This window comes from Macrobrachium nipponense, chromosome 15 (assembly GCF_015104395.2).
Source record: "Macrobrachium nipponense isolate FS-2020 chromosome 15, ASM1510439v2, whole genome shotgun sequence".
Lineage (NCBI taxonomy): Eukaryota > Metazoa > Arthropoda > Malacostraca > Decapoda > Palaemonidae > Macrobrachium > Macrobrachium nipponense.
The window spans coordinates 24,567,438-24,592,957 of NC_087208.1; the positions used below are offsets into that span (position 1 = coordinate 24,567,438).

At 45.9% G+C, this 25,520-nt stretch overlaps 1 protein-coding gene across 1 annotated transcript in view; it reads left to right on the forward strand.

Moving 5' to 3' along the window:
- LOC135227037 (ER membrane protein complex subunit 8-like) overlaps positions 1 to 24,508 on the forward strand; it is a 112,497-nt gene extending 87,989 nt beyond the window's left edge. The window contains exons 4-5 of the mRNA XM_064266827.1: positions 22,746 to 22,843; positions 23,103 to 24,508. Coding sequence (XP_064122897.1) covers positions 22,746 to 22,843; positions 23,103 to 23,271 — 267 coding nt within the window. The 3' untranslated portion in view covers positions 23,272 to 24,508. The remainder of the gene's footprint in view (positions 1 to 22,745; positions 22,844 to 23,102) is intronic.
- Positions 24,509 to 25,520: the final 1,012 nt, after the last annotated feature.

Genomic DNA, 25,520 nt, shown 5'->3' on the forward strand with positions numbered 1-25,520 from the left:
CCTCTATGGTTAAGGGATATAGGGCCATGCTAAACTCTGTTTTGTTCATGAAACTTACCTGTCAGATATATATATAGCTGTATTTTCCGAAGTCCGACAGAATTAAAAAAACTTACGACACACGTATTGGGAGTCAGGTGGTTAGTACCCATTCCCCCGCCGCTGGGAGGCGGGTATCAGGAACCATTCCCATTTTCTATTCATAATTTTTCTGTCGCTGGTGTTGTAAACACAGTTTTCAGCCACCCACCTTTCCGTCTTGAATTTAGGAAACTTGGCTACTATATTTGTATCTTGACTTTTGGATCGGTGCTAGGCAACACGTTTAATTTTGGATTTGATTGATTTTGGCTTGATTTCTCTTTAAATAAGATGTCTGGTTTCTAGTTCGGCTTTTTTAGCGCCAGGTTTTTGTACAAGAGTGATTGTCGAGTAGGCTACTGAAAGCATCAGTAGAAACCCTCATACTTTTTGTGTAAGAGTTGCAGAGAGCATGATTGTTAATGTATGAAAGTCGCTGCAGGAATGTAAGTGTCTTTCTGATTCTGGATGGAAGAGCGTATGAGTCCTATCTGCGTAAGCTTGAACCGGATAGGTTAAGGAGTCTTCCTCCAGGAGCGTTTCAGGTAAACGTCAGGAAAGTTCATGTTTCTCCTACTAACCCTCCTTTAATCAATACTCCTAACCCTGTAAGGGTTGCCTTCGGTCCCTGAAACAGTGTCTGCTGGAGGGTAATACCTTCACTTATCTTAGAGTCGATTTTCGTAATTAGAATCTAAAGTGCTCGCCTTAAAGGCAAAAGTGAAGGTGCAAAGTGCATGCAGTGCTCCTTCGTTTGTGGAGGTGCGTCAGATCGCCCCATTTCGCCTCTAGGCCTAGACCGCTGCCGGACTCCCAGGTTTCAGGGAGAGGGCATGTCGAAAGCCGCAGGAGGGTTACGGGAACGCCCCACCGATCTGACGTGCCTTCGGCAGTATCTGTTGACGCTACCCAGACTGCCAAGAGCGTGCGCGGTGCACGTCTCCTGAAAGAGTGTTTCTCTTCTTCAGAGGCTTCCTCCCCGCACAAGGGGTGGAGCTCTCAGTCTGTTTCACGCCCTGCTGAAAAGGAGCGTTGGTGATCGTGACGCTTCACGTCCAGTTTTTGCTCTCGAGCGGCGATCTTCGCCTGAGAGTATGTTCGCAGCCTTCCCGCCACAGAAGAAACGTAAGGAGTCATCGTATGATGACTTTGTTGAGCGCCCCATCGCTCCCGAGCGCGTGCAACGGCAGTTTCTGGAGAAGGAAGAACGAAGGCTCGCCTCGCCCCTCGCCTTCTCACAGGATCAGCCCCGTCACCTGACAGGGAATCCTCTCCATGGAGAAGATCCTGCGCTCTTTGCAGCAACAACTTGCTGATGCTCTTGGTTTCTAAGAGAGGGACGCACCACGTCCCCAGGAGAAAGGATGACCGTCTTCCTGTGAAGAAGAGATCTAGAAGGTCTCCCTCTCCCTCTCCTCGCTCGTCTATCTCTCCACTTTCTTCGCCTGCTAGAGTTCGTGCGACTCCCCAGCGGCTTTCTAGAGGACGTGAAGAGGAATTTACTCGCTCTGCGCATGAAGCGGTATTACCCGCTCGTAACTTGTCGGTGCGAGAGCTCGATATTTGCGTGGACGCTTCGGTGCAAGTTCAGGATCTTGACGCTCGTCGGAAGCCAAGCGAGCGCGCCAGTTGGCATCTAAGAGTGCACGGCGGGGAAGCAGAGCGCGCGCGAGATGTTAAGCGCGCTTTAGTGAACGTCATTCGCACGCCAGTGGACGCCAAGCGTGCGCCAGCGGACGCCAGCAGCACGCGAGTGGACGCCAATCCCGCACTAGTAGCAGCCAGGCGTGCGCCAGTGGACGCCAGGTGTGCGCCAGCGGACGCCAGTGTGCGCCAGCGGACGCTCGGGTGGACAAGGATGTGGATTTTCGTCGTCACCCACCTGTTTTTGATGAGACTTTGCAAGTTACTTCGGGTCTTAGAGAGACGACCGGAGTTTCCATTAAGGAGTGCAGCTTTGCCTTCCACTTCACAGCAACGCTCCTCTTGGAAACTTAGACCAGATAGTCTTAGTTCAGCCTTATTACTTCTCAACTTAACCTGTGTCGGAAGCAGAGGTTAGCGACGCTTCGGTTGAAGTTGATGATGAGAAACCTTTGGCGGCAGTCTCTTCTGACTACCAGGTATTGACCCGCCTTCTTCAATCGGAGTTTGGAGATACGTTTCATCGGGAAGCTCCTCGCTCTCCTCCTTCGCAACTTTCTTCTTCCAAGATCAACAAGGTTAACTTGCAAAACTATACCAGGAAAAATAAGGAAAGCACACAGGACATTAATCCACTACGCACCAGCATCGATAATGCAGCGTCTATTCAATTCGTTGCCAGCTCATCTGAGGAATATATCAGGAGTGAGCGTAGATGTGTTTAAGAATAAGCTCGACAAATATCTAAGCTGCATCCCAGACCATCCAAGATTGGAAGATGCAAAATATACCGGAAGATGTACTAGCAACTCTCTGGTAGACATTAGAGGTGCCTCACACTGAGGGACCTGGGGCAACCCGAACAAGATGTAAGGTCTGTAAGGTAAGGTCTCGGCATTTGTCAGAATGAAGAAGTCCCTTTCAACTAAGAGGGCTCTTCGTAAGGTCCATGACTGATGGATAAAAGGAAGTCTCAGGGAAAGACTTCTTTTGCCCTGCCACCTTCGAGACTTAGTGGGAAAGCTGGCATTTGGTATGAGACGGGAGAAGACGTAGGTATCAGACTTCCCTCGTCAGCTCAAGGAGACTTTGCAAGCATTGTGGATGCCTCGAGGAGGTCTCACCTGTCCTCTTCGAAAGTTTCCTGGTCTACTACGGAAATGGACCACCACCTTAAAGGCCTCTTTCGAACGTTAGAGGTCTTTAACTTTCTAGGTTGGTGTCTGGGAGTTCTGGATGCCAAGTCTAGGAGTTCCGACTCGATTAGTCTGGGGGAGCTGTCCAGCGTAATGCGTGTTTGGGACAAGGCCGTCAAGATGGTTCCGGAGGAGCTTACAGCTCACTTTTGCACAGGGCTCTTGAAGAAGAGATCCCTGTTTTGCAATTTTACAGCTAAATCTGTCTCTCCGTCACAAAAGGCAGATTTGCTCTTCGCTCCTTTTTCGGATCATCTCTTCCCCCAGGCTATGGTAAAAGACATTGCTACCAGCCTACAGGGGAAGGCCACGCAAGATCTCCTCGCACAATCTTCAAGGAGACCTGCAGTTCCTTCGTCCTCGGGAGTTTCGATTCTCAAGCCTTTCCCCCGTTCAAGATCCAGGGGAAGTAATAAGGAAATTCGCGGCATCAGAGGGAACGAGGATGACTCTCATCGCCCCCTTCTGGCCAGCGACCGACTGGTTCACAGAGGTCATGTCTTTTCTAGTAGACTTTCCGAGGACTCTGCCTCCAAGGATAGATCTACTCAAACAGCCCCACTTCGAGAGGTATCACAAAAACCTCCCCGCTCTGAGTCTGACTGCGTTCAGAGCGAGGGGTTTTTCAAGACCTGTGGCGAAAGCGATCGCAACGGCAAGGAGACCTTCTTCTATTGCCGTATACCAATCCAAGTGGGCTGTTTTTCGGAGCTGGTGCAGGAAGAAAGGCATTTCCTCCACCTCTACCTCTGTGAGCCAGATCGCAGACTTCCTTCTCTACTTGAGGAATGAAGTTCGCTTAGCGGTGCCTACGATAAAAGGCTACAGAAGTGTGCTTTCTGTAGTCTTTAGGCATAGAGGGCTGGACTTAGCCAATAACAGAGACCTTCATGATCTTCTGAAGTCTTTCGAGACTTCGAAGGTACCTCAACCAAGAGTTCCTTCTTGGAACTTAGACATTGTTCTAAAGTTTTTGATGTCCAGTGATTTTGAACCGCTCAACTTAGCTTCGCTTAGAAACCTTACAAGGAAGACACTTTTTCTAACTGCTCTGGCAACGGCGAAGAGAGTTAGTGAGATCCAGGCAATAAGCAAGCATGTTGGGTTTAAGAACTCTGATGCTGTTTGTTCTTTAAGCCCTATGTTCTTAGCAAAGAACGAAAACCCTTCCAACCCTTGGCCAAGACATTTGAAATCAAGGTTTGACAGAGATCGTGGGTAGTGAGCCAGAGAGAGTCCTGTGCCCTGTCAGGGCTCTCAATTCTATTTAGACAGAACGAAGGACTGTAGAGGACCTTCGGGCAACTTGTGGTGCTCTGTTAAGAAGCCTGATCTTCCCATGTCAAAGAACGCGCTTTCTTTCTTCTTGAGAGACACCATCAAGGAAGTCATTCCACATGTAGTGATAGTGACATGAAGCTTTTAAAAGTGAATGCCCACGAGGTGAGGGCTATTTCGACCTCGATAGCCTTTCATTCACGAAATATGGCACTCAGTGACATTTGAGTGCCACATATTGGCGGAGCAACTCGGTGTTCGCTTCACACTACCTGCGGGAGGTGAAAGAAGACATACGAACATTGCTCGTTGCTTGTACCATACGTCGCTGCAGACACACTGTTTTGGGGGCAGGAGGTAGCACTCATCCTTTCCTTTAGTGGTTAGGTGAGCTTTTAATTGTGTGTGTTTTTTGGTTGTGGGTCGACCGCCCGAGGCGGATCTCCCTTCTTTAGTCTAGTTTTAGTGGAATACCTTTGGTAGACTAGGCCAGGTGGTTTTTTACTTCGTTCCCCTCATTGTATGGTCAATGGTCTAGTCACATTGTGGTCCACGCCCCCGTTGACAGATCATCTTGAGTGCACCAGCTTATAGGTCTCTACTCACTGGCAACTCTAGTAGCACAAGCAAGACTTACGTGGCAGTAACCACCCGAAGCCAGCTATGCTAACAGGTAAGGAACCAAGATATCAATTATCTGCATGTATATGTTTCCTAAAATTCTATTCTGTCTCTTCCCACCACCAAGGTGGGATTCAGCTATATATATCTGACAGGTAAGTTTCATGAACAAAAGGATATTGTAATGATACAATAAAGTTTGTTCATACTTACCTGGCCAGATATATATAATTTAAGTACCCACCCACCTCCCTCAGGAGACAGTGGAAATAAAATTATGATAGAAAATGGGAATGGTTCCTGATACCCGCCTCCCAGCGCGGGAATGGGTACTAACCACCTGACTCCCCTAACGTGTGTCGTAAGTTTTTTTAATTTCTGTCGGACTTCGGAAAATACAGCTATAAATATATCTGCCAGGTAAGTATGAACAAACTTTATTGTTTTTGTACTGGAACTTACCCAGCAGATATATATTAGCTATAGACTCCGTCGTCCCCGACAGAAATTCGAATTTCGCGGCACACGATGCAGGTAGGTCAGGTGATCTACCGCCCCTGCCGCTGGGTGGCAAGAATAGGAACGATTACCGTTCTAGTGCATCAGATTTTCTCTGTCGCGGTAGTGTCAACATACGTTGTTGCTACCTGTCCTGACTTGATTTTCGTTTTTTTCATCGCCATCGACCTTCTGGCTGTCTTTTGCAGGGAAGTACTGGGTCTTTGGTTTGGCATTACGCTTTATTAACTTTTTAATGAATTTGGCTTCGAAAATTTCGAAGAATATATACGTGAAACTACCGAATTTTTCGGTAGACACTTATATTTTGCAATAAGGGAAATATTGATATTTTTTTTTTTCACTAATACGTGTATAGTGTTAGAACTTGATGAAGGAAATATAAGATCTAACTTCCTACTTTAGGAAGTCAGAAAGCATATAACTAGATACGCTTCCTTTAGAAGCTTTAAGAGCTCTCGTACTAACGAGCATAGAGTATTGACAATTCTAGTAGTTGTTGCATCCTCATCACCTTCTTACTCCACAGAATCTACAAATTCATATGTGGCAATTTGAAGATAAATGGATGGAGCTCAAAAGGCGAGCTCTAAAAAGGTAAGAAGTGAATATAGTGTTCCCAGTGCAGTGGAGGGTGCGTCTGATCGGCTCCGTAGCGCTTCCAGGCCTAGACCTCTTCCAAACTCCCAGACCCAGTGGAGGAGGAAAGTCGACAGCCGCAGGAAGGTTAGGGAGAAACCCAACACCCGGTCAGGCGTCCCCTCGGCAGGTTCTGTAGAACGTCCCAGACTGCCAAGGATAGCCATTGATAAGGCATCCTTAAAAAAGTGCGTCTCTTCATCTTACATCCGAAAGACGAAGAATGTATGTTTAGAGCGATGATCTAGCGCGTTCTCTGAAAACTAAGAGAACACTGAGCAACGAGCCAGCCGCTGCCAGGAAGCCGCCGTTCCAGCAAGCTAGCGTGAGCTACGTTCCTATAGCCAGCAGCGAGGCGCGTTCCAGCTAAACAGACTAGCGCGAGCCGCGTTCCTACAACCAAACGCGAGCCGCGTTCTAGAAATTTTTCTTGGCGCAAGGCGCCTTCAAAGAGACGAAGCGCCAGCCTGGCGCAAATTGCGCCAGAAAACGACGGCTAGAGCAAGGAGCCTTACAGTAGAGTGGCATCAGAACGATCCTTCCATTGAACGTTTCCGGGCAAGAGGCTCTTTCTAAAAGGGTCTAGTAGGCGCTCGGAACTGTCAGGGCGCACGGGACCTTCCACGCAAGCGGAACGTTCAGGAGCGAGTCTCCTTTCTAGCGTGCGGAACATTCCAGGCGGACGGAACATTCCAGGCGCTAGGCTGCAAGGATCCAGGCGCCAGAATATCCATTTCTCTATCTGCCTCGGCAGGGAAGAAGGTAGTAGAGTATGCTGTATGAGATACGATACGGCAAATCATAAGCACATACCGTAGTTACTTCTTTGCTGAGCAACTCAATTACCAGTATCCTTCCAGGAATTTCCTAGGAAGGACTACGCTTAAAGGGATTGTTAATACAACACCTACTTAGCTTCTAGATTTATCGAAGTCTTGTTTCGCTTAGATATGCATTATAAGAACTTCCTGAAGTTCGATAATAATTTTATAAGATTCCTTTATTAAATGGAGTAGCTGGCAACTCTGGAAGAGTAAGGCCAGTCGGCTAACGAGACTGCTATCGCTTAGACACCAACGCAGTATCATGTAGGTGTCGGTCATGAGTGGTCGGTAACATGTCTCTCTCCTGCGGGATGAATGAATAACCGTGTGTCTCTCCCTACAATCGTGTGGTTTTAGCCTCGGATTGAGGGGATAGTTAAGCAAACATAAATAAAATATTGTCTGCCTTTTGCTAAGAAGCTTTCAATAAGAAAGATATTACAACATTTCAATGCTGTTTACCGTAGGTAACATTTTTAAAGGATTCTAACGCAGCGGAACTCTATATTGTATAATGCTCTCATGCTTACGAAAGCATGGCTTATTAGAGTACATGCTTAGTGAGAAGATGAATGTAGTAGAGAATTCACTTTAAGACTACGGTATGGTCAAGTCTTATGCACATACCGAGGTTAACTACAGAATTCCTAGTATCCTTACAAGGTTTCCTAGATTAATGCTGTTTACCACAATGTGACAGTATTATAAGGATTCTAATACGGCAGCGCGCGATATATATAATTCTCTCATCCTTTCGAGGAACGCACACAACCTTTTTAAATTCGGATATTGCTTAAGAGAAGTTGGGTGAGTCGGATGGGAAACATTCTCTTAGTGGCAGAAGTTGTTTCCCTGAATGGACTATACTACTATATAAAAGTTTTTTCCCACTAAGAACGGAATTAACATGTGAAGGATGTCGGGTACCATAAAGGCATAGATGTTATGGCACATAACCTAAAAAGAACTAGAAGGAAGCGCCAGCCTGGCGCAAATTGCACCAGAAGCGCCTGCCGCGCCAGAAGCACCATCCAAGATATTTTCTCGTTTTAGCGAGTTATTAACCTAAGTCCGTAGTCCTCTCGGACAGCAGGCTCGGTAACGGCAAGATTCGTTCCTGATTTCGTTACCCATTTAATCGAAAGGGGTCGCTTACAAGGAATGATGAAATTATTTATTTTAATCACTTAGGCCAATTCCACGACTCTCTCATATCGCAAAGAGCATCGAGAATCTCTTTTTTTCGCCCCTGTTTGCGTTAACAAAAGAGAACCTATTTGGGAACAGACACGAACGTAACGATCCTTAAGAGAGGTTCGATGCAAGATTTTGCATGTCCGTGGAGAACCTTCTCGATCGAAGATAATAACTGTTAACGTATGTCTAACATTTATTGAAAAGAGTTGTGAGACCTGCGGAAAGTCTTCTTCATAGATCTCTTGTAAGGTAGAAGACGAACAGGCTTCCTTTAGACTGCTTCTTTTTCCTCGAACCAAGAGAGGTAGCAATATAAGACATCTTTAAATTTAAAGAAGGGGAATAAACTTTAGCCTTTTTTCCCCTAGTTATAAATTCTTAACAGATATTAAGATAATTGGGCGTCAAAGGAAGAGGATGTATGCCTCATTTTGGCCTGAGAGAGGTTGGATCACAGAAGTCACGTTCTTCTCACAGCATGTTTCGTAAGGCTTTTCCAAGAGTATCTGGATATTCTATCAGAACTCTTATAAATAGACCTATAAAACCTCTCCACCTCTGAGTCTGTCCGCGTGCAGACTGACCAGAAGTGACATGAATGAGAGTTTTTTCAAGGTAAATGACAATAGTCATGGCTAAGACATAGAATTGCTGCAGATCGTGCTAGATGAATGAAGAGGAACTGTCCTCTTCCGATACCTCTGTGAACCACATAGCGAGGTTTTTTCTTTCACTTTCAGAGGAAGAATCACCTATGTATATATCTGCTATCAAAGAACGCAGTAAAATGCCATACTCTGTCTCTACAAAGGGAATTAAAGATAACAGAGGATTAAGATCTTCGGATCTTATACGATACAGCAATACGACAAGAGTAGGATATCATGTACTTCGAATGGGATTTTTTTTTGTGTCCACAGATTCCGTGTTCCGACAAAATGGAACTGCTCCTCATCAAACTTCTTTGAGGAAGTTTATGAAGGAATTCTTTGTTTCTCTTAGCCCTAACGACTCAGAAGACAAGTGAATTTTTTGTGCATTGGAATCTCGCATCAGATTCAATGGAGACTCGGCAATGGGTTCTTGCCAGCATAGTATGTCTGGCAAAAGGAAATAATCCCTCTATTCCTGACGGCAACGCTTTCAGATAGAAGTTTAGTTGCCCAGGCAGGGTACTTACATTTTCATCTACAGAAGAAGAGATGGTTTAAACGTTTGCCTACAGAGTCTTTGGGGTGCGATGAGGGCTCAAAATGCTTCCCAGAAGTATTCAGAAGGATACAATAAGAGCTAGAAATCAGTTGGCCGCCCAATTTCAGCTCAGAGTCTCCTTCGACTTTCCAGACTCCTTCCTTCCTTCGGGCAAGGATAGGGAAGATTCTGCAACGAGGAACCTCATCACATGTAAGAAGAGATCTCGTTAGCAAAAGAAGTGTTCACGAAGGATCCTCCTCGGAGGAAGACTCTTCTCTCTCGTATTGTTAGATATCCTGTCGTCTACTGTGTGTAGCTGACTAAAATCACCTCTCTTGCCAGGGGCCAAAAGCTCAAAGGGGAAGAATTTCTTCCACCCTTCTCCAGTCTCCTGATAAACTATGTGGTTGTTCAGGACTCTCGGACAATGTAGAGCCAGCCAAGCGCCAAATGCCATACAGGCGAAAAAACGCCAGAGGCGGACAGTTCCAAGGAACTCTGTCATGGCTCGGATACTGAGAAGGAGCGGGCCTCCAACGTGAACAATCGGACAGATATAGTGTCCGATGTGGACATTGCAGACAGCCTAGAGACTCTTCCAAGCTCGAAGCTCCAGCAAGTGTGGAGGAGCCAAGCCAGGCGCGAGGCGCCAGCCAGGCTCTAGGAGCCAGCCAGGCTCTAGGAGCCAGCCAGCTCTAGGAGCCAACCAGGCTCTAGGAGCCAGCCAAGCTCTAGGAGCCAGCCAGGCTCTAGGAGCCAGCCAGGCTCTAGGAGCCAACCAGGCTCTAGGAGCCAGCCAGGCTCTAGGAGCCAGCCAGGCTCTAGGAGCCAGCCAGGCTCTAGGAGCCAGCCAGGCTCTAGAAGCCAGCCAGGCGCCATCCAGGTGCCAGGCTCCTTCAAGGCTAGGCTCCAGTCAGGATTGAGGATCCATCCAGACGCAAGGCTCCTTCCAGTAAAGAGAAACCTAAGCTCTGTCATGTAAGAGGGCTAGTCCCCCATTGATATGATACAGGTAAGGCTCTGCCATGTAAGTGGGTCGCAGCCCCATTGGCACGATCCGAGAAGGCTCTGTCGTGTAAGCGGGCTAGCTGCCCCCATTGACATGATCCAGAAGGGCATGCAGACTCATAGACAGTAATCATGAAGTCTTCTGCCAGGCTCCAGGTGCCTTCCAGGCGCAAGGCACCAGCCAGACGCAAGGCTCCAGCCAGGCGCGAGGCGCTAGCCAGGAAGGAGGAGCCATCAGGCACCAGCCAGGTGCGAGGCGCGAGGCGCAAGCAGGCGCAGGCGCCATCTAGCGCGAGGCTCCAGCCAGGCGCGAGGCGCTAGACAGGCGCTAGGGCGCCTGCCAGGCACGAAGCGCTAGCCAGGCGCCAGGCTCAGGCTTCACCAGAGAAGAGATCTATATCAAAGAACGCCCTGGCCTTCTTTGAGACATTGTGATCTCCTAAGCACTTGATAAGTGCATTGTATTGATTCCTTCAAACAGCTGAGAATTAAAGCGCATGAAGTGCGAGCTTTTCCGAATTCTTGTTCTTTCCCTAACAATATGTCATAAGGACATACTATTAGCTGTCACATACGGGAGATGCAACTCTGTGTTGACTTCCCATTCTCCGAAGGATGTCAAGATAACCTTCGAGGGATCCTTCTCTCTGTTGATACGTTGTCTGCGGATACATTGCTGGATAGGGAGCAGATACTGATCCTTAACTAGTGAGTTAAATTTTATTTAACGTCGTGTTTTTTCTTTGGGTTGTTTTGAAAGGAGTTTGTAGATAACTCTTTTCAACTTAAGCACTAACCTCGTGTTAGGATCAGGTGATCGGGATCGGTGTTGTGCTCCTTAATTATGCCACTAGGCATAGGCATATTGTCATGTAAGAAGGCTCTGTCGAGTAAATGGATAAGACCCCATCGACAGACCCACAAGAACTCTTAGCCATAGGTCACATCCTCGCTGAGGCTCTTGAGGCGAAGCAGATTCCTAGCATTAGCCATGGAGTCTTCCGCCTGATCAAGTAGGAACCAAGGTTTTATTTATTTATTACCTACAACGTATGTTGTTTACCTGTCTATTCAGTAAATAGTTGTCTCTTTCCCACCACCAAGGGTGTCAATCAGCTAAGTATATATCTGCTGGGTAAGTTCCATGTACAAAAATGATATTGTTAAGATACAATAAAGTTTTGTACATACTTACCTGGCAGATATATATTACGATTGATGGACCCACCCAACCTCCCCTCAGGAGACAGGTGGAAGAGGAAAATCTGGTTCTAGAACGGTAATCGTTCCTATTCCTGCCACCCCAGCGGCAGGGGCGGTAGATCACCTGACCTACCTGCAGCGTGTGCCGCGAAATTCGAATTTCTGTCGGGGACGACGGAGTCTATAGCTAAGTATATATCTGCCAGGTAAGTATGTACAAAACTTTATTGTATCTTAACAATATCATATCATTACAATATCATTTTAAGGCACAGTGGACTAGATTTATCCTCAGACAACGACATCAGCAATTTAATTAAGTCTCTTGAGATGTTCAAACAAGAGAAAACAACTTTGCTGTCTTGGAACATAGATGTTGTTTGTTCCGACACGTAATACAAACTCTCGGTCCTTTACATAAGGAATTACTATTCAGCGCCAGCTGGACCTGTCGTAAGATTTCTAACAAGGTAGTTCGGTAGTAACTGCTTTGCTTGTCCGATGGTCAGGAGTCCCGCCCGACTGGAGGTAAACATATCACTTTGCTTTCGACCGCCGTCGGGTGTAGACGTGTTCTCTCCTCTCTGCCCGCCTCTGTCATGAGTTGTTCGTTGATGTCAACAATTGAGCTACTTACTTCTGCGCTTTTTCTTGTTGCATTACTAGTGTGTGTGCACTGTAAGTACTTATTATTCTTTTTGTTATTATTTGTGGTTTTGCATTGCTGGAGTCATGCAAGCCCACGAAGTGGAGAAGCCCCCTCGCCCCCCATCCAACCGGAAAGTGTGCCCTGGAGTGGAGGACTTTAAGTGTGGGGGATTCAGGTCCAGCGATGCGGTGGACATTCATTTATTGTGTACGCGGTGCTTAGGGCGTGAATGCTCTTGGGCTGTACCATGTGCTTTTTGTATCTACTGGTCGGAGGAGCAGTGAGAGCTCTATGAGAACAGAGGAAACCAAGTAAAGTTGCCAAGGTGTTGTCGGAAAGCTCTCCCTTGACACCTCTGGTGACTGACACGTCGTCTTCCTTCCTCCCTCCCAGCCAGCTCCCGCGTATGGCTCTCTCCCCTTCAGGGGACGTGTCCCGTTCTGCCTCTTAGTTCGTCTGTCGAGTGCAGAGGAAGGAGCGCGACACCCCGACCTAGAGTTGTATTCGGGGTCTTTGGTCCATTCAGGGTGGGATCTTTTCCCCTCTGAGCAAATGGGAACCCCTCCCATTAACCCAACTGTTGCTTCCCCAGGTGTGTCTGCCTCCGCAGGTGGAGACCTTCAGCAGGTGTGGCACTCGTTGAGTCTTCCGGGCACTCCCAGTATCCAGGGGCTGTTACAACATCTGGCTGTGGCCCAGTGACTCAAAGGTTGTTGACAATGACCACCATCACTCTCTCAACACCAGGGTATGCCGCACCGCCGCACCTGGTGTACACGCAGCATGTAACATCGGTAACGCCTTCAGCCGCTGTACAAGCCCCGCTGACTTACATGCCGTGAAAGGAGATGGTTCCTCCGCCACTTGGGTTTGCTGTCCTTGCCCCGTCCCCTGACTTTGAGTGCCCGAAGAGCTCCCCGCTTGACCGTCCCCACCAGTTCCTGTGGGTGTTCCTGCTGTCTCCGTTCCTGCCCGTGGTAGTGCTGCTCCTTCCGCAGGTTCCTGCGGACAGATGCAGTTGGGCCATGTTGCTACCGCAACTGCCCCAGCTCCGTCCTGGATGGAGGACCTGTTGGTTGTCCTGAGGAAGTTAGCAAAGAAGTCCAGGAAGAAGAGGAAGGTGTCGTTGTCTTCTCCGTCGTCGTCTTCTGCCGCCTCTTCCCCTTCGACTTCCAATGCCCCCCACCCGAGAAGAGAAGGTGGCCTCTCTCTCTCTCTCTCCCCCCCCCCCCCCAAGAAGTCTCGCACAGAGACTTCTTAGGGTCTTTCCCTGCCAGGTGGGTCTTCTGCTGGTGCCCCTGTTCCTTCAGAAGAAGAAGACGGGGACCGTAGGGGTACCGGCTACCGTTGGTAACTCTGCTACTGGCTCCAGAGGTTCCACCTCTGGACCAGGAACCATCTCAGCTGCTCGCTCGCTCGCGTCACCGAGTGTACGGTCACCTACCAGTGACCGTGCAGCCAGGGTCCAGACCATTGAGCCTGCTCACCGTCAGGACCCAGGCACGGAGCGGTAGGCTGGCATGAGTCGCTCAGGTGACTCTGGCCAAGCCGGCGATCGCTTTCGTGGCGATCCCCCGGTTCCCAGGGTTGACGTGACGGTACAGTATTCCTAGATGTATGTCATATTTGTGATAATCTATAATAAAGGAAAAAGAAAAAAAAAACCAAAAAAGCAAGAACCGAAAGTGTGGGTGGAGGGACTGGTCTCGCACCATCCAGCACAGAACTTAATCCCGCCTTACTAATATACCGATGAGATTTTCCCTTTGTCTACAAGGGAAAAAGACCTAAACTTTTAGATTCAAATAACGAAGCATTCTGATGACACCTCTTGTCGTCCGCCATGACATTTTGGTTTGACTATAGTTTAATTTGGGTTTATTATAAAAACATGAAACCACATTCAATCCTTGGCTTTGCTCTTTCAATATCAAGCCTCTGACCAACATCCTCAGTCTAACGGATTAAGATAGGACTCTGTTCCCCGTAAGAGCATTGAGACATTATTTGGAAAGGACTAAGAGAATCATAGGTCTCTTCCCTAACCTCTGTTGCCCAGTCAAGGACCCATTGCGTCCTTTGTCCAAAGACAGCCTGACGTTTTTGTTAAGAGACGTTATTTCTGAATCTCACTCAAAGGTTAAGAGAGGAAGATTTTCCTATTTGTAATGTCAAAGCCATTTCTTATTTATGTAACGTCAAAGCCTATGAAGTGAGGGCAGTAGCCACTTCCCTGGCTTTCAGAAATAATGTACGCATCTCTTGCGTTGATTGTACAAGCTACATTCAGGAGATGTAAATCAGTATTTGCAAATTTGTTGAAATAATTTATGATAATTGTAGTGCATAAGGACCCTTATCTATAGCTAGCATGGTATTGGGAAACCAAGGGTAGGAGAATTACCTATTCTCTTATTTTTGTACAAGTAACTTACGCCAGCAGATATATACTTAGCTATAGACTCGGTCGTCCCGACAGAATTTCAAAACTCGCGGGCACACGCGACAGGTAGGTCAGGTGATCCACCATTCCCGCCGCGGGTGGCGGGGTCTGGAACTATTCCCGTTTTCTAAGTCATAATTTCTCTGTCGGTTGAACGGACAACACCTATTGTTCGTTCCTCCATCTTGGATTTCAACTCGTTTGCCGAGAATTTGGATGGTTTTTTGTTTGTGACGTTATTCTGTTTTTTTCTCTGGCTTGGCATACGCTTATTGTGGACTGTTTTTCGACTTTGGTTTTGACTACTCTTTCACGATGTCTGACTCTAAGGCTTCACCTATGTTTAGAGTTTGCAGTAGGGAAGACTGTAAGTTTAGGCTGCCTAAATCGGCATTAGATCCGCATAGTATTTGCGCTAAATGCAGGGAGAATGAATGTTCTTTTATTAACACCTGTGTGGAATGCGAGAACCTTACGGAGCTTGAATGGAGGATTATCATCATATGTTAGGAAGCTTGAGAGAGATAGAGTGAGGAAGGCTTCAGCTAGGTCATCTAGTAGATCTTGCTCCTTAGAACAAGAAATTAACTCTCCATCTAACAATTTTCCCTAGCCTCAGCTGCTTCTCCCTGTTCTGAATCCAAAGATTCTTCATCAGAGAGAGAAAATGTTAAAGCTTCAATTAAGAACTTCAAGCTCAACTACGAGCTCTAACCAAGGTAAGAGTGGTGATAGTGGACTTGTGCAGTGTCCCCCCAGTGCAGTGGTGGGGGCGTCTGACCGGTTTTTCCTCATTGCTCCTAGGCCTAGACCTCTTCCAACTCCCAGGACCAGGGGAGGAGGAATGTCGAAAGCCGCAGGGAGGATGCAGAAACATCCCCAACGGTCAGGCGTCCCTTCGGCAGATCCTGTTGTTAAGTCCCAGCTGCCTCGGATTGCCGCAGAAAAGGCGTCCTATAAAGGAGTGTTTTTTCGGCCTCAGACTCTTCCTCTCCTAAACGAGGACTGGAGTTCGCCCTCCCTTCGCGCCCTTTGAAGAGAGCCTGGAAGGCTCCTAAAGGAGACGCTGCTGACTCCAGCCCAGAGCGTTTTCCCGAGGATTGGCCTTCGGGACCTAAGAGGACTAGACAAGAGGAGCCTGCTCTTTCAAGATCCTACCAAGCAGTTTTTGGTTAATCTGCAAGAGAAGTTAGCGTCGCTCGTAGGCTCTTTTGCTAAGGACTCTACAAGGAGGAAGGATGTCTCACTCCCTGTTAAGAGTTCCGCTAAGCGTCCTTCTTCGTATAGGAGAGAACTCTCACGATCTCCAGGGCGTTTATCGCCTTCGTCAAGGGACTCGTCGGATAGGAGTTGTTCTCCTGAGAGAAAAGCCCTTTCGCCCTATAGGCTGGCTTCCCCGAAGCGTCCTCTTAGACACAGCGCATCGAGCAGAAGCCTCGATCGGTTTAGCTACAAGGAACCAGAAAACCGATTTAGGTATCAGGATCCCTTGGGTCTTCAGGACCAGGAGCCAGACAGGCGCAAAGAGGCAGCAAGACGCAAGAAAGGACGTCAAGAGCCTCTTAGAACGCTGGATTCAGGACGTCAGGATTCTGCTAGAAGGCAGGAATCAGGACGCTATGAGCCAGGACGCCATGAGTCAGGGGCGCCAGAGTCAGGGCTCCAGGAGTCAGGGCGCCAGGAGTCAGGGCGCCAGGAGTCAGGGCGTCAGGAGTCAGGGCGCCAGGAGTTAGGACGGCCAGAAAACAGGACGCCAGGAGTACGTTAGGCGTCAAGTGTTAGGGCGCCAAGAGCCTGTTAAGCGTCAGGAATCAGGACGCGGGGATCTTTTCAAGCGCCCTGAATCAGGACGCCAGATCCTAGCAAGCGCCACGAACCCGAGAACCTAGACAAGAATCTAGTAGGCACAAGATGTTGCCGACAGACAGGAGCCTCACTCTTCGTATAGGAGTGCTAATGTTCCGCGCTCCCCTTCTCGGGAAAGGAGTTCTTCTCCCGGAAGAGCCAGATCACTCCAAAACGATCTCCTTTCTGTAGATCAGTTGGATCAGTATCGGAAGACGAAGAGCCTGTAGATGTAGCAGTTTCGGACTACAAGAGACTGTCTCTTTTGCTGCTAAAGAGTTCGGAGACTCCCTTCATCCTGCGGACCCTCCTTCACCAGGATCGTTAATGTCCAGCACTAAAGCTCTCAATCGTCTTCCTTCGTTAAGATGCGCCCGCTCTTTGTATGAAAAGGCTTTGAAAACTTTTTCAGAGTGGTTGACTTCCAGAAGGGAAGCGGGCAAGACAGTTTTTTTTCCTGCCCTCCTTCCAAGTTAACAGCAAACCAGGAAAGGTGGTACGAGACCAAAGAACCGATGGGGTTAGGTCTGCCTTCTTCCGCGGATGCGGATTTTGCGTCCTTAGTGGACTCTTCTAGGAGGAAGTCGTTGCTGTCTGCTAAGGCGACTTGGGGCATGTGTGAGCTGGAACCACCTTCTAAAGGGCCTCTTTAAAACCCTAGAAGTCTTCAATTTTATGACTGGGCGTTAGGAGCATTAGCGAAGAGAGCTCAGGACACGGACTTTGTTTCATGGAGGAACTTTCGAGCGTCCCTGGCTTGCCTGGACAGAGCAGTCATGGACGGTTCGTGGAAGTTGCCTCTCTTTTTGGAACGGGAGTTTTGAAGAAGAGATCTCTTTAGCTCTTTCTTAGCAAGAGCAGTATCACCCTTGCAAAGGACATCTCTTCTTTTGCTTCCTTTATCCCCGCACCTTTTTCCACAAGAGACGGTTAGAGAGGTTTCGAAATCTCTTACGGAGAAGGCACTCAAGATCTCCTCACGCACTCAGCCAAGAAGTTTAGGCCAGCAGTGCCGATAGAGAAAGAGAGAGACCCTCTTTTGTTCAGGCCCTTTCGAGGAGCCTCCTCTTCTAGAGCCCCTCTTAGAGGTAGAAGACCGAGAGAAAGAGTAGACCATCTAGAAGTCCTTCGGGAAGTCTAGATGAACAGCAAGTCCTCCAGACGAAAGTAGGCGCCAGGCTACTCCACTTTGCCAAAGTCTGGGCGCAGAAGGGAGCGGACGTCCTGGTCCCTCTCTATCCTGAAAAAGGATACTTAATCCCCTTCAGGGAAATCCTCCCTTGACGACAACTCCAAGGGAGTTAACCGCCAGATACTCGGGATCCGGTCCGAAAGCTTGCTATGTTGCAAGCAGTGGCAACAGATGATTTCCAAGGAAGCGGTAGAACTGGTTCAAGATCTCCAGTCCCCAGGATTCTACAATCGGCTATTTTCTGGTACCGAAAGCATCGGGGGGATGGAGACCAGTTCTAGACGTCAGTGCCCTGAATTTCTTTGTCTTGAAGAAGAAAAATTTTCAATGGAGACGTCTTCCTCTGTTCTATCTGCTCTTCGTCCAGGGGACTGGATGGTGTCCCTGGACCTTCAGGATGCGTATTTCCATGTGCCAATTCATCCGGCAGCAGGAAATATCTGAGGTTCATGTTCCAAGGGAAGTGTTCCAGTTCCGAGCGATGTGCTTCGGACTTTCGACTGCCCCTCAAGTCTTTACGGACATCATGAGAATGTAGCTTATTGGCTACATCTGGAAGGGATCAGGATCTCGTTATATCTGGACGATTGGCTAATAAGAGCCCAATCGGAGAAAAAATGTCTGGAGGACCGTTTAGTGACTCTAAAGTTGACAAAGTCCTTAGGACTTTTAGTGTAAATCACGAGAAATCCATGCTGACTCCCCAGCAAAGTATTGTCTATCTGGGGATTCAGATGGATTCTCGGGATTTTCTAGCGTATCCTTCTCAGGAAGGAGAGAACGCTGCCTAGAAAAGGTGTCAGTCTTCTTAAGGAAAGAACATTGTTCCGCGAGGGAATGGATGAGCTTGCTGGGGACCCTCTCCTCGATGGAACAGTTCGTTCCTTAGGAAGACTTCACCTACGACCCCTTCAATTTTATCTGAAGGAGAAGTGGGATTGGAAGTCCAACAATCTGGGAGAGACTTTTCCAATCTCGAAACGGATCAAGGAGAATATCCGTTGGTGGTTAGATCCACAGAAACTAAGCAAAGGAATCTCCCTTTCGCTTACAGAACCCGCGCCTAGCGTTGTTTGCAGACGCCTCAGATTCAGGGTGGGGAGCGACCCTAGGTTCGCAAGAAGTGTCAGGCATTGGGAAGGAGAACAAGTGTCCTGGCACATCACAAGAAAGAGCTAACTGCCATTCATCTAGCTTTGGTTCATTTCGAAGGAACAGGTCTCAGGTCTGGGATTCAGATTCACTCGGACAACACAACAGCCCTCGCTTATATAAAGAAGCAAGGGGGGACGCATTCCTTTTCCCTGTACGAATCAGCAAAGGATCTGCTGATTTGGGCACAGGAAAAGGAAGATCTCTCTCCTCACAAGGTTTGTACAGGGAGAGAAAAATGTCCGGGCAGATCTGTTAAGCAGAAAAGATCAAGTCCTACCCACGGAATGGACTCTCAATCCTCAGATTTGCCAACAACTGTGGCATCTGTGGGGAAGGCCCATATAGACCTGTTCGCGACCACAAGACCCACAGATTGGAAACCTATTGCTCCCCGATCTCGGATCCTCAAGCAGTAGCAGTAGACAGCTTTCTGCTAGATTGGACGGGCTTGACGCGTACTGCCTTCCCGCCTTTCAAGATAGTAGGAGAAGTGTTGAGGAAGTTCGCTTGCTCGGAAGGAACAAAGAATGACCCTCATCGCTCCCTTTTGGCCGGCTCTCGATTGGTGCACAGAGGTCTGGAGTGGTTAGTGGATTTTCCAAGATCGCATTCCACTAAGGAACGATCTTCTCAACAAACCACTTCGACAGTTTCACAAAAACCTCCCCGCTCTAAGTCTGACCGCCTTCAGACTGTCGAAGGACTTGTCAGAGCAAGGGGCTTTTCACGAGAGGTGGCGAAGGCTATTGCAAGAGCCAGAAGAGTCTCCACTTCTAAAGTATATCGATCGAAGTGGAGTTGTTTAGAAGATGGTGTAGGGAAAAGAAAATATCCTCCTCCAGTACCTCTGTAACTGAAATCGCAAATTTCTCTTATATTTTGAGAAAAGACTGTAACCTGGCAGTTTCAACAAGTGAAGGGTTACAGAAGTAATGCTGGCCTCCGTTTTTCGACATAGAGGAATAGATCTGACAACAATAAAGATCTTCATGACCTTATAAGGTCTTTTGAGACCACGAAAGAACAGGTAATCAAGAAGCCTAGCTGGAACTTGGATGTGGTCCTCAAGTTCCTAATGTCGGAAAATTCGTACCGTCTCACAGCTTCGTTTAGGGACTTAACAAGAAGTCTTTATCCTTTTTGCGTTAGCAACAGCCAAGAGAGTGAGCGAGTTGCAAGCTTTGGAAGGTAAAGTGGGGTTTAAGAAAGATTCAGCGATTTGCTCCTTTCAACCATTTTTTCTAGCGAAAAATGAAAATCCCTCAAAGCCTTGGCCAAGAAAGCTTTGAGATAAAAGGAATATCTTCTTTAACAGGGAGAGAACTAGAAAGGACTTTGTGTCCAGTCAGGGCACTCAAGTTCTACCTGGAAAAGAAGAAGTTGCTGAAAGGTACAGAAGAAGTCTTTGGTGCTCTGTAAGAGATCCGAAAAGAGCGATTTCTAAGAACGCCCTTACATTCTTCATAAAAGATGTAATAAGGGAAGCTCACCTTAAATGCGAAGAAGAGCATTTCCAGGTTCTCAGAGTGAGAGCTCATGAAGTGAGAGCCATAGCTACGTCGATGGCATTTCACAAAACATGGTCGCTTCAGCTCTTATAGATCGACATTTGGAGATGTAATTCGGTGTTCGCCTCGAATTACCTAAGAGATGTTAAATTTCGTACGAAAAGTGCTTTGCTCTGGAGCGTATGTTTTCGGCGAATTCAGTGCTGGGAGAAGGGGCTGAGGCTAATCCTTCCTATGTAGTTTAAGGCTTAAATTTATGTTTATTGGTGGTTGTTTTTATTGGTTAATTGTCAGAGGGAATAGGGACCCTCTTGCAATTCATAGATTGTAACAAGACTAACATGGTCAGGTGATCGGGATTGGCTTCAGTGCTCTTTGTGATTTGTTTAATAACCTTAACTCTGTCATGTAAGAGGGCGAGTCTCCATTGATATGACAAAAGGTCAAGGCTCTACCATGTAAGTGGGTTCAGCCCCCATTGGTACGATCCAGTATAGGCTCTGTCGCGTAAGCGGCTAGCCCCCATTGACACGATCCAAAGAGTTATTCAACATAGGTTCATTCCTCGTTGAAACTCTTGAGGCAAGCAGACTCATCGACAGTAGTCATGAAGTCTTCAGCCACCCAATAAGGTAGGAACTATGGATTATGTTATCCAAGAACATAGGTTGTTTTTTTCCCTGTTTTTAATGTATTTAGTTTAAGTATTATTTTGTTTTTTAGCTGTCTCTTGCCCGCCACCAAGGGTGCCATCAGCTAAGTATATATCTGCTGGGTAAGTTACTTGTACAAAAATGATATTGTTAAGATACAATAAAGTTTTGTACATACTTACCTGGCAGATATATACGATAATGGCCCACCCAGCCTCCCCTCAGGAGACAGGTTGTAAGAGAAATTATGGCTTAGAAAACGGGAATAGTTCCAGACCCCGCCACCCAGCGGCGGGAATGGTGGATCACCTGACCTACCTGTCGCGTGCCGCGCGAGTTTTGAAATTCTGTCGGGACGACCGAGTCTATAGCTAAGTATATATCTGCCAGGTAAGTATGTACAAAACTTTATTGTATCTTAACAATATCATTTTTAACTGCCTTGACATTGGTTGTCGAGTTTTTGGGAAGCTTGATGGGTATTGTGTACCCGGAGTACCCATCAATCTTGTTTCTATGGATGGGTAATGGTGATTGTTTATATTTGGTGTTTAGGTAACTGGTATTTCTGGTTGTATTGTGTTGATGCCCAGGGCTAGGGTTTGTGTGTTTTGCTTTGGCAGTCAGAGCTCTCCTTGATTGCAAAGCATCCCACTAAAGTACGTAGAAGCAACACCTGGCTTTACTGCCACACTACTATGGGTCAAGATGAGCTCTGACCAGAGGCAGTATCTGCCCTGCTGGAGCTCTCTCGCCAGTAGGTTACAACAAGCATTTTATTAATGCTCACTATGAAATTTACTATTGTAAGTTCATCTTCATTTCTGAGTATTTTTGATAGTATATGTCTATGATTCCCACCTCCTGTCATTATGGGATTCAGCTGTGAAATTAGAAACTCACAGCTATGTAGAGAAACTTTACAGCTATGTAGTTACTTGTTAAGTATATATAAAATCCAATTTCGTAAAAATTTTATTTTTGTTCACATGCTGCACTGAAAAATTTCTCACAGCTCACAGTTAGTCTTGCTCTCATAGGATTTGAAAATTGACCACATTTATTAGAGTGCTCCCATTCATACCCTTCTAAACTTTTTCCCCTGATTTTTTTTGTATCTTAATGCCAGAATTCTGAATGTTACAAAATATATTTTATCAGTCAAGGATTTTCTCAGCTTAATCCCTAGCTGGGGTTGCTGTTTTTAATGAGCCATTTCCCAAAATGTTTCGTATCTTCCCTTCATTTATTCCTTTGTCAAATGTCTTGAATGCACTCTCTTCATCTTCTCTGAGGCCATCCCTTACATTTGCCCAAGCAAGGAAGGTGCCCTTTGATGGTAGGAAAATAGAAACAGGTTGTTAAACCTGGCGTGCAGTGGTATAGGTGGTGGTGCAGTGGGGTCAGGTTAATCAATTATCCTGGGTGATGTTGCATCAGATCTTTTAGGAAACTGGTAGTTTTGGTAAATCATCCAGAGCAACAGAAACTTTGCTGGTTGAAATCAGCCTTGTTGATGCAGGGCTGAGGCTCACACCTGGTTGTTCAGCAGCAATTCCATCCAGAGAAGGGGCCCTTGGCTGATATCAAACAAGGCCTCACAGAGGTTTTAAAGGAGGATGATTATTCTACTCTTTTCTGACGTTACCTTGTTCCTGCATTTCAAGTATCATTGATTATAGGACTTCTACAGAATCTATGGTTTAAAGTTATTTGAAATCTTGCAAGCAACAAAAACAGCATTATTAAACAATATGTGTCTGACGATTTAAGAAAATGGTATCTTCACTTGCACTGCTGAGTTTCCATGGATGAGTATCTAGTATTTATCACAGCTAGACCTAGTTTTAAAACAAATTTTAACATGTATTTTCAAGTTTTTAACTTGTTTTACAGATTGATAACAAGCGACTTTGTTTAAATCTTCAAACAGCTCCAATCATTGTTTCCCAACTTAGCTCAGAAGGAAAGTGGAAGAGCAGAGATAAATCAAGGTATGTGCTGTATAGTATATGCATTTATATCTGGTTTGGTGAATTGTGGCCTTTTTGTGCTTAAAGCTTAATAGCATCTTATTAACAGAATTAACTTGCTGAGTTATTCAGAATATTTGAAATATTATAGTTATCCTCATGTATCCATAATCAGTTTACTCTTTCAGTTTTACATTATATATTTTATCATAAAAATGTAATTTTTGTAAATATATAGAAGTTTTGATTTATTTTTTGATGAATATGGAATTATTTTCAGTGTACACATTGAAACGGGATCCTTGGAGGTAACATCACAACTCCTACAGCGTAAAGTTCAGCATGACGTAAATGATTTCGACAATCATCTTGATGATCTTACATGTGACTGGACAAATCCGCAAATCAATAAGCTTTTGACGACTATAGCTGCTGCCAATCAAGATTAACTGTAATATATTAAGTAATTAACTAAGTATGACATAATCCTTGGTTCCTCCGTATTGGATTATTTTTAATATATGTAGTTGAGAATTTCAACTATGATACTCCTTTATTATAACAAAACCTGATAAGTATATGTAGAATACTGTATAGTACTCTCCCTAATTGTTTTTTTCATAACTGCATTTAATATTTTTTTAAATGTCTGGCTTACTTTCTAAGTGCTGGCAACACCCATCTGTAATCAAGCAGTTCAGATAAGTCATCTTTAATCAGTGCAAATATCCCTAACTATCTTATGTACTAATTCATTATTAGGTGTTTATTAATATTTCAAAATATAAAAACCAGCCTTTGACAACTTTTAAAAGTTAGATGAAGCTCATAAATGCCTCCTTATAGGAGCTAAAGTTTCAGAAAACTTTGTCAAAGGTATACCTAGTTCTTTTAGGTTAGGTTATCTCTTTGGTTCATTAGGCACCCGCCATCTAGAATATACTTTGTAACATATTTACTTTCAAAAGAAAAAGCTGTCAAACTGAAATATGCATTATAATGTGTAGAAATGAAGTAAAGTATGTAGTTTATTTTGTGATCGTTTTGCAGCTATATACAGTGGACGCCCCCCCATCTTTGTGAGGGATGGGTATCACACCCACCCCCTTGAGTAGCAAAAATCCACAAATACTTTAAACCCCTTTAAAAATGCTTAGAACTGCCTATTTTGATAGTTAAAACATGAAAAAAAGACCCTGTAAAATACTTATACCCAAGTTTTTAATAGTTTTATCACAAAAAGTGCATTTAGTCACAAAAATAATATGAAAATATAGTCATTTGTGAATAGTTCTCAGTTAAAAATACCATGACTAGGTGAATTTTCTACGAATAATGGGTATATATGGTCCACAGAAAAATCTGCGAATAGGCAAGTCCGCAAATCGTGATTCCACAATTAGCGGGGGTCGACTGCAGTACTGTACCAGTTGTTATTCAAGAGTTAAGAGTTTTTACTACTTTAGAGACCAGAGTATCCTCTATATTTAATGAACATTTATACCTTATATCAGTGTACTCTACAAGACTTTACTTTATTCTTTATTCCTTGTTGAAGTGTAGTTCTCGTAGTAAAGCAATTTTTGTTATGTAATGATTTCTTTCTATAAAACGTAAATAGGATACATTTTTTCTTTTACTTGTAATATTGTTATATTACTGGAATAAATTTTCATCTAAAGAATTTGTAAGAAAAAGTTAAATTATTCCTCAAAGTGAAGGTGACAGTTGAAATTTTCTTTTCTGTGTTACAGGGAAGTTGAATATTCTTCTTTGGCAGAATGATAGAAGGGATTTAGGTACAAGATACTGGCTTCCTAGGAGTGAATGAAGTCCAGTGGAAGAAACAAATGGTCACATTATTCATTGTTGTACAGCTATTTGTTCCGACACGGCATACAAACCTTCGGTCCTTTTACAATAGGAAGGTACTAGCGGCAGCTGGATAGTCGTAAGCTTTCGAACAAGGGGTTCGGTAGTTAACTGCTTGTCCGACAGGCGCGCGCGGCTGCGCGACTGGGAGGTAAACAAATCACTTTTGCTTTCGGCCTCACAGCGAGTGGAAGTGTGTGTTCGACGCTCTCTGCCCGCTTCTCGTCGTTTGCTTTCTTGAGTATATGGTTGTGTTTGTGTATGAAAGAATTCATTGTAAGTACAATCATTTCTCTCTTTTCATATTAATTGAACTGCAATTAATTAATGATGGAATCTCCTCGCCTCGCTACCCACCCCACGGAGACTATGCCCGGGTACCGAAGGGCGTAAATACGGGAGTTCCGCTCTTTCCCGGAGATAGACCCTCATATTTGTGTGCTCGGTGTCGGGGGCGCGAATGCTCCGAGCCGAGCCTTGGAATGTGTTTTATTAATTGGTCGGAGGCGCAGTGGATTTTGTATGAGGGCAGGAGGAAGCGAAGGCCTGCAAAGGAGTCGTCGGAAAGCTCTCCCGCGACTCCTTTGGTGACGGACACTTCGTCTTCTTTCCTGCCGTCCGCTCAACTTCCACGTCTCGCTCGCCTTCCCCTTCGGGGGGGGGGTTTCTAGGTCCTTCTCCTCTCCTGACTTGTCGAGTGTGGAGGAGGGCGCTAGATACCCTGACGTTGAGTTGTACTCTGGGGTCCTCTATATCCGTTCGTCTCGCGCGAACGGGTAGAGGATCCATCTAATCACCCGACTTTTTGCCTCCTCAGGTGCGGTGT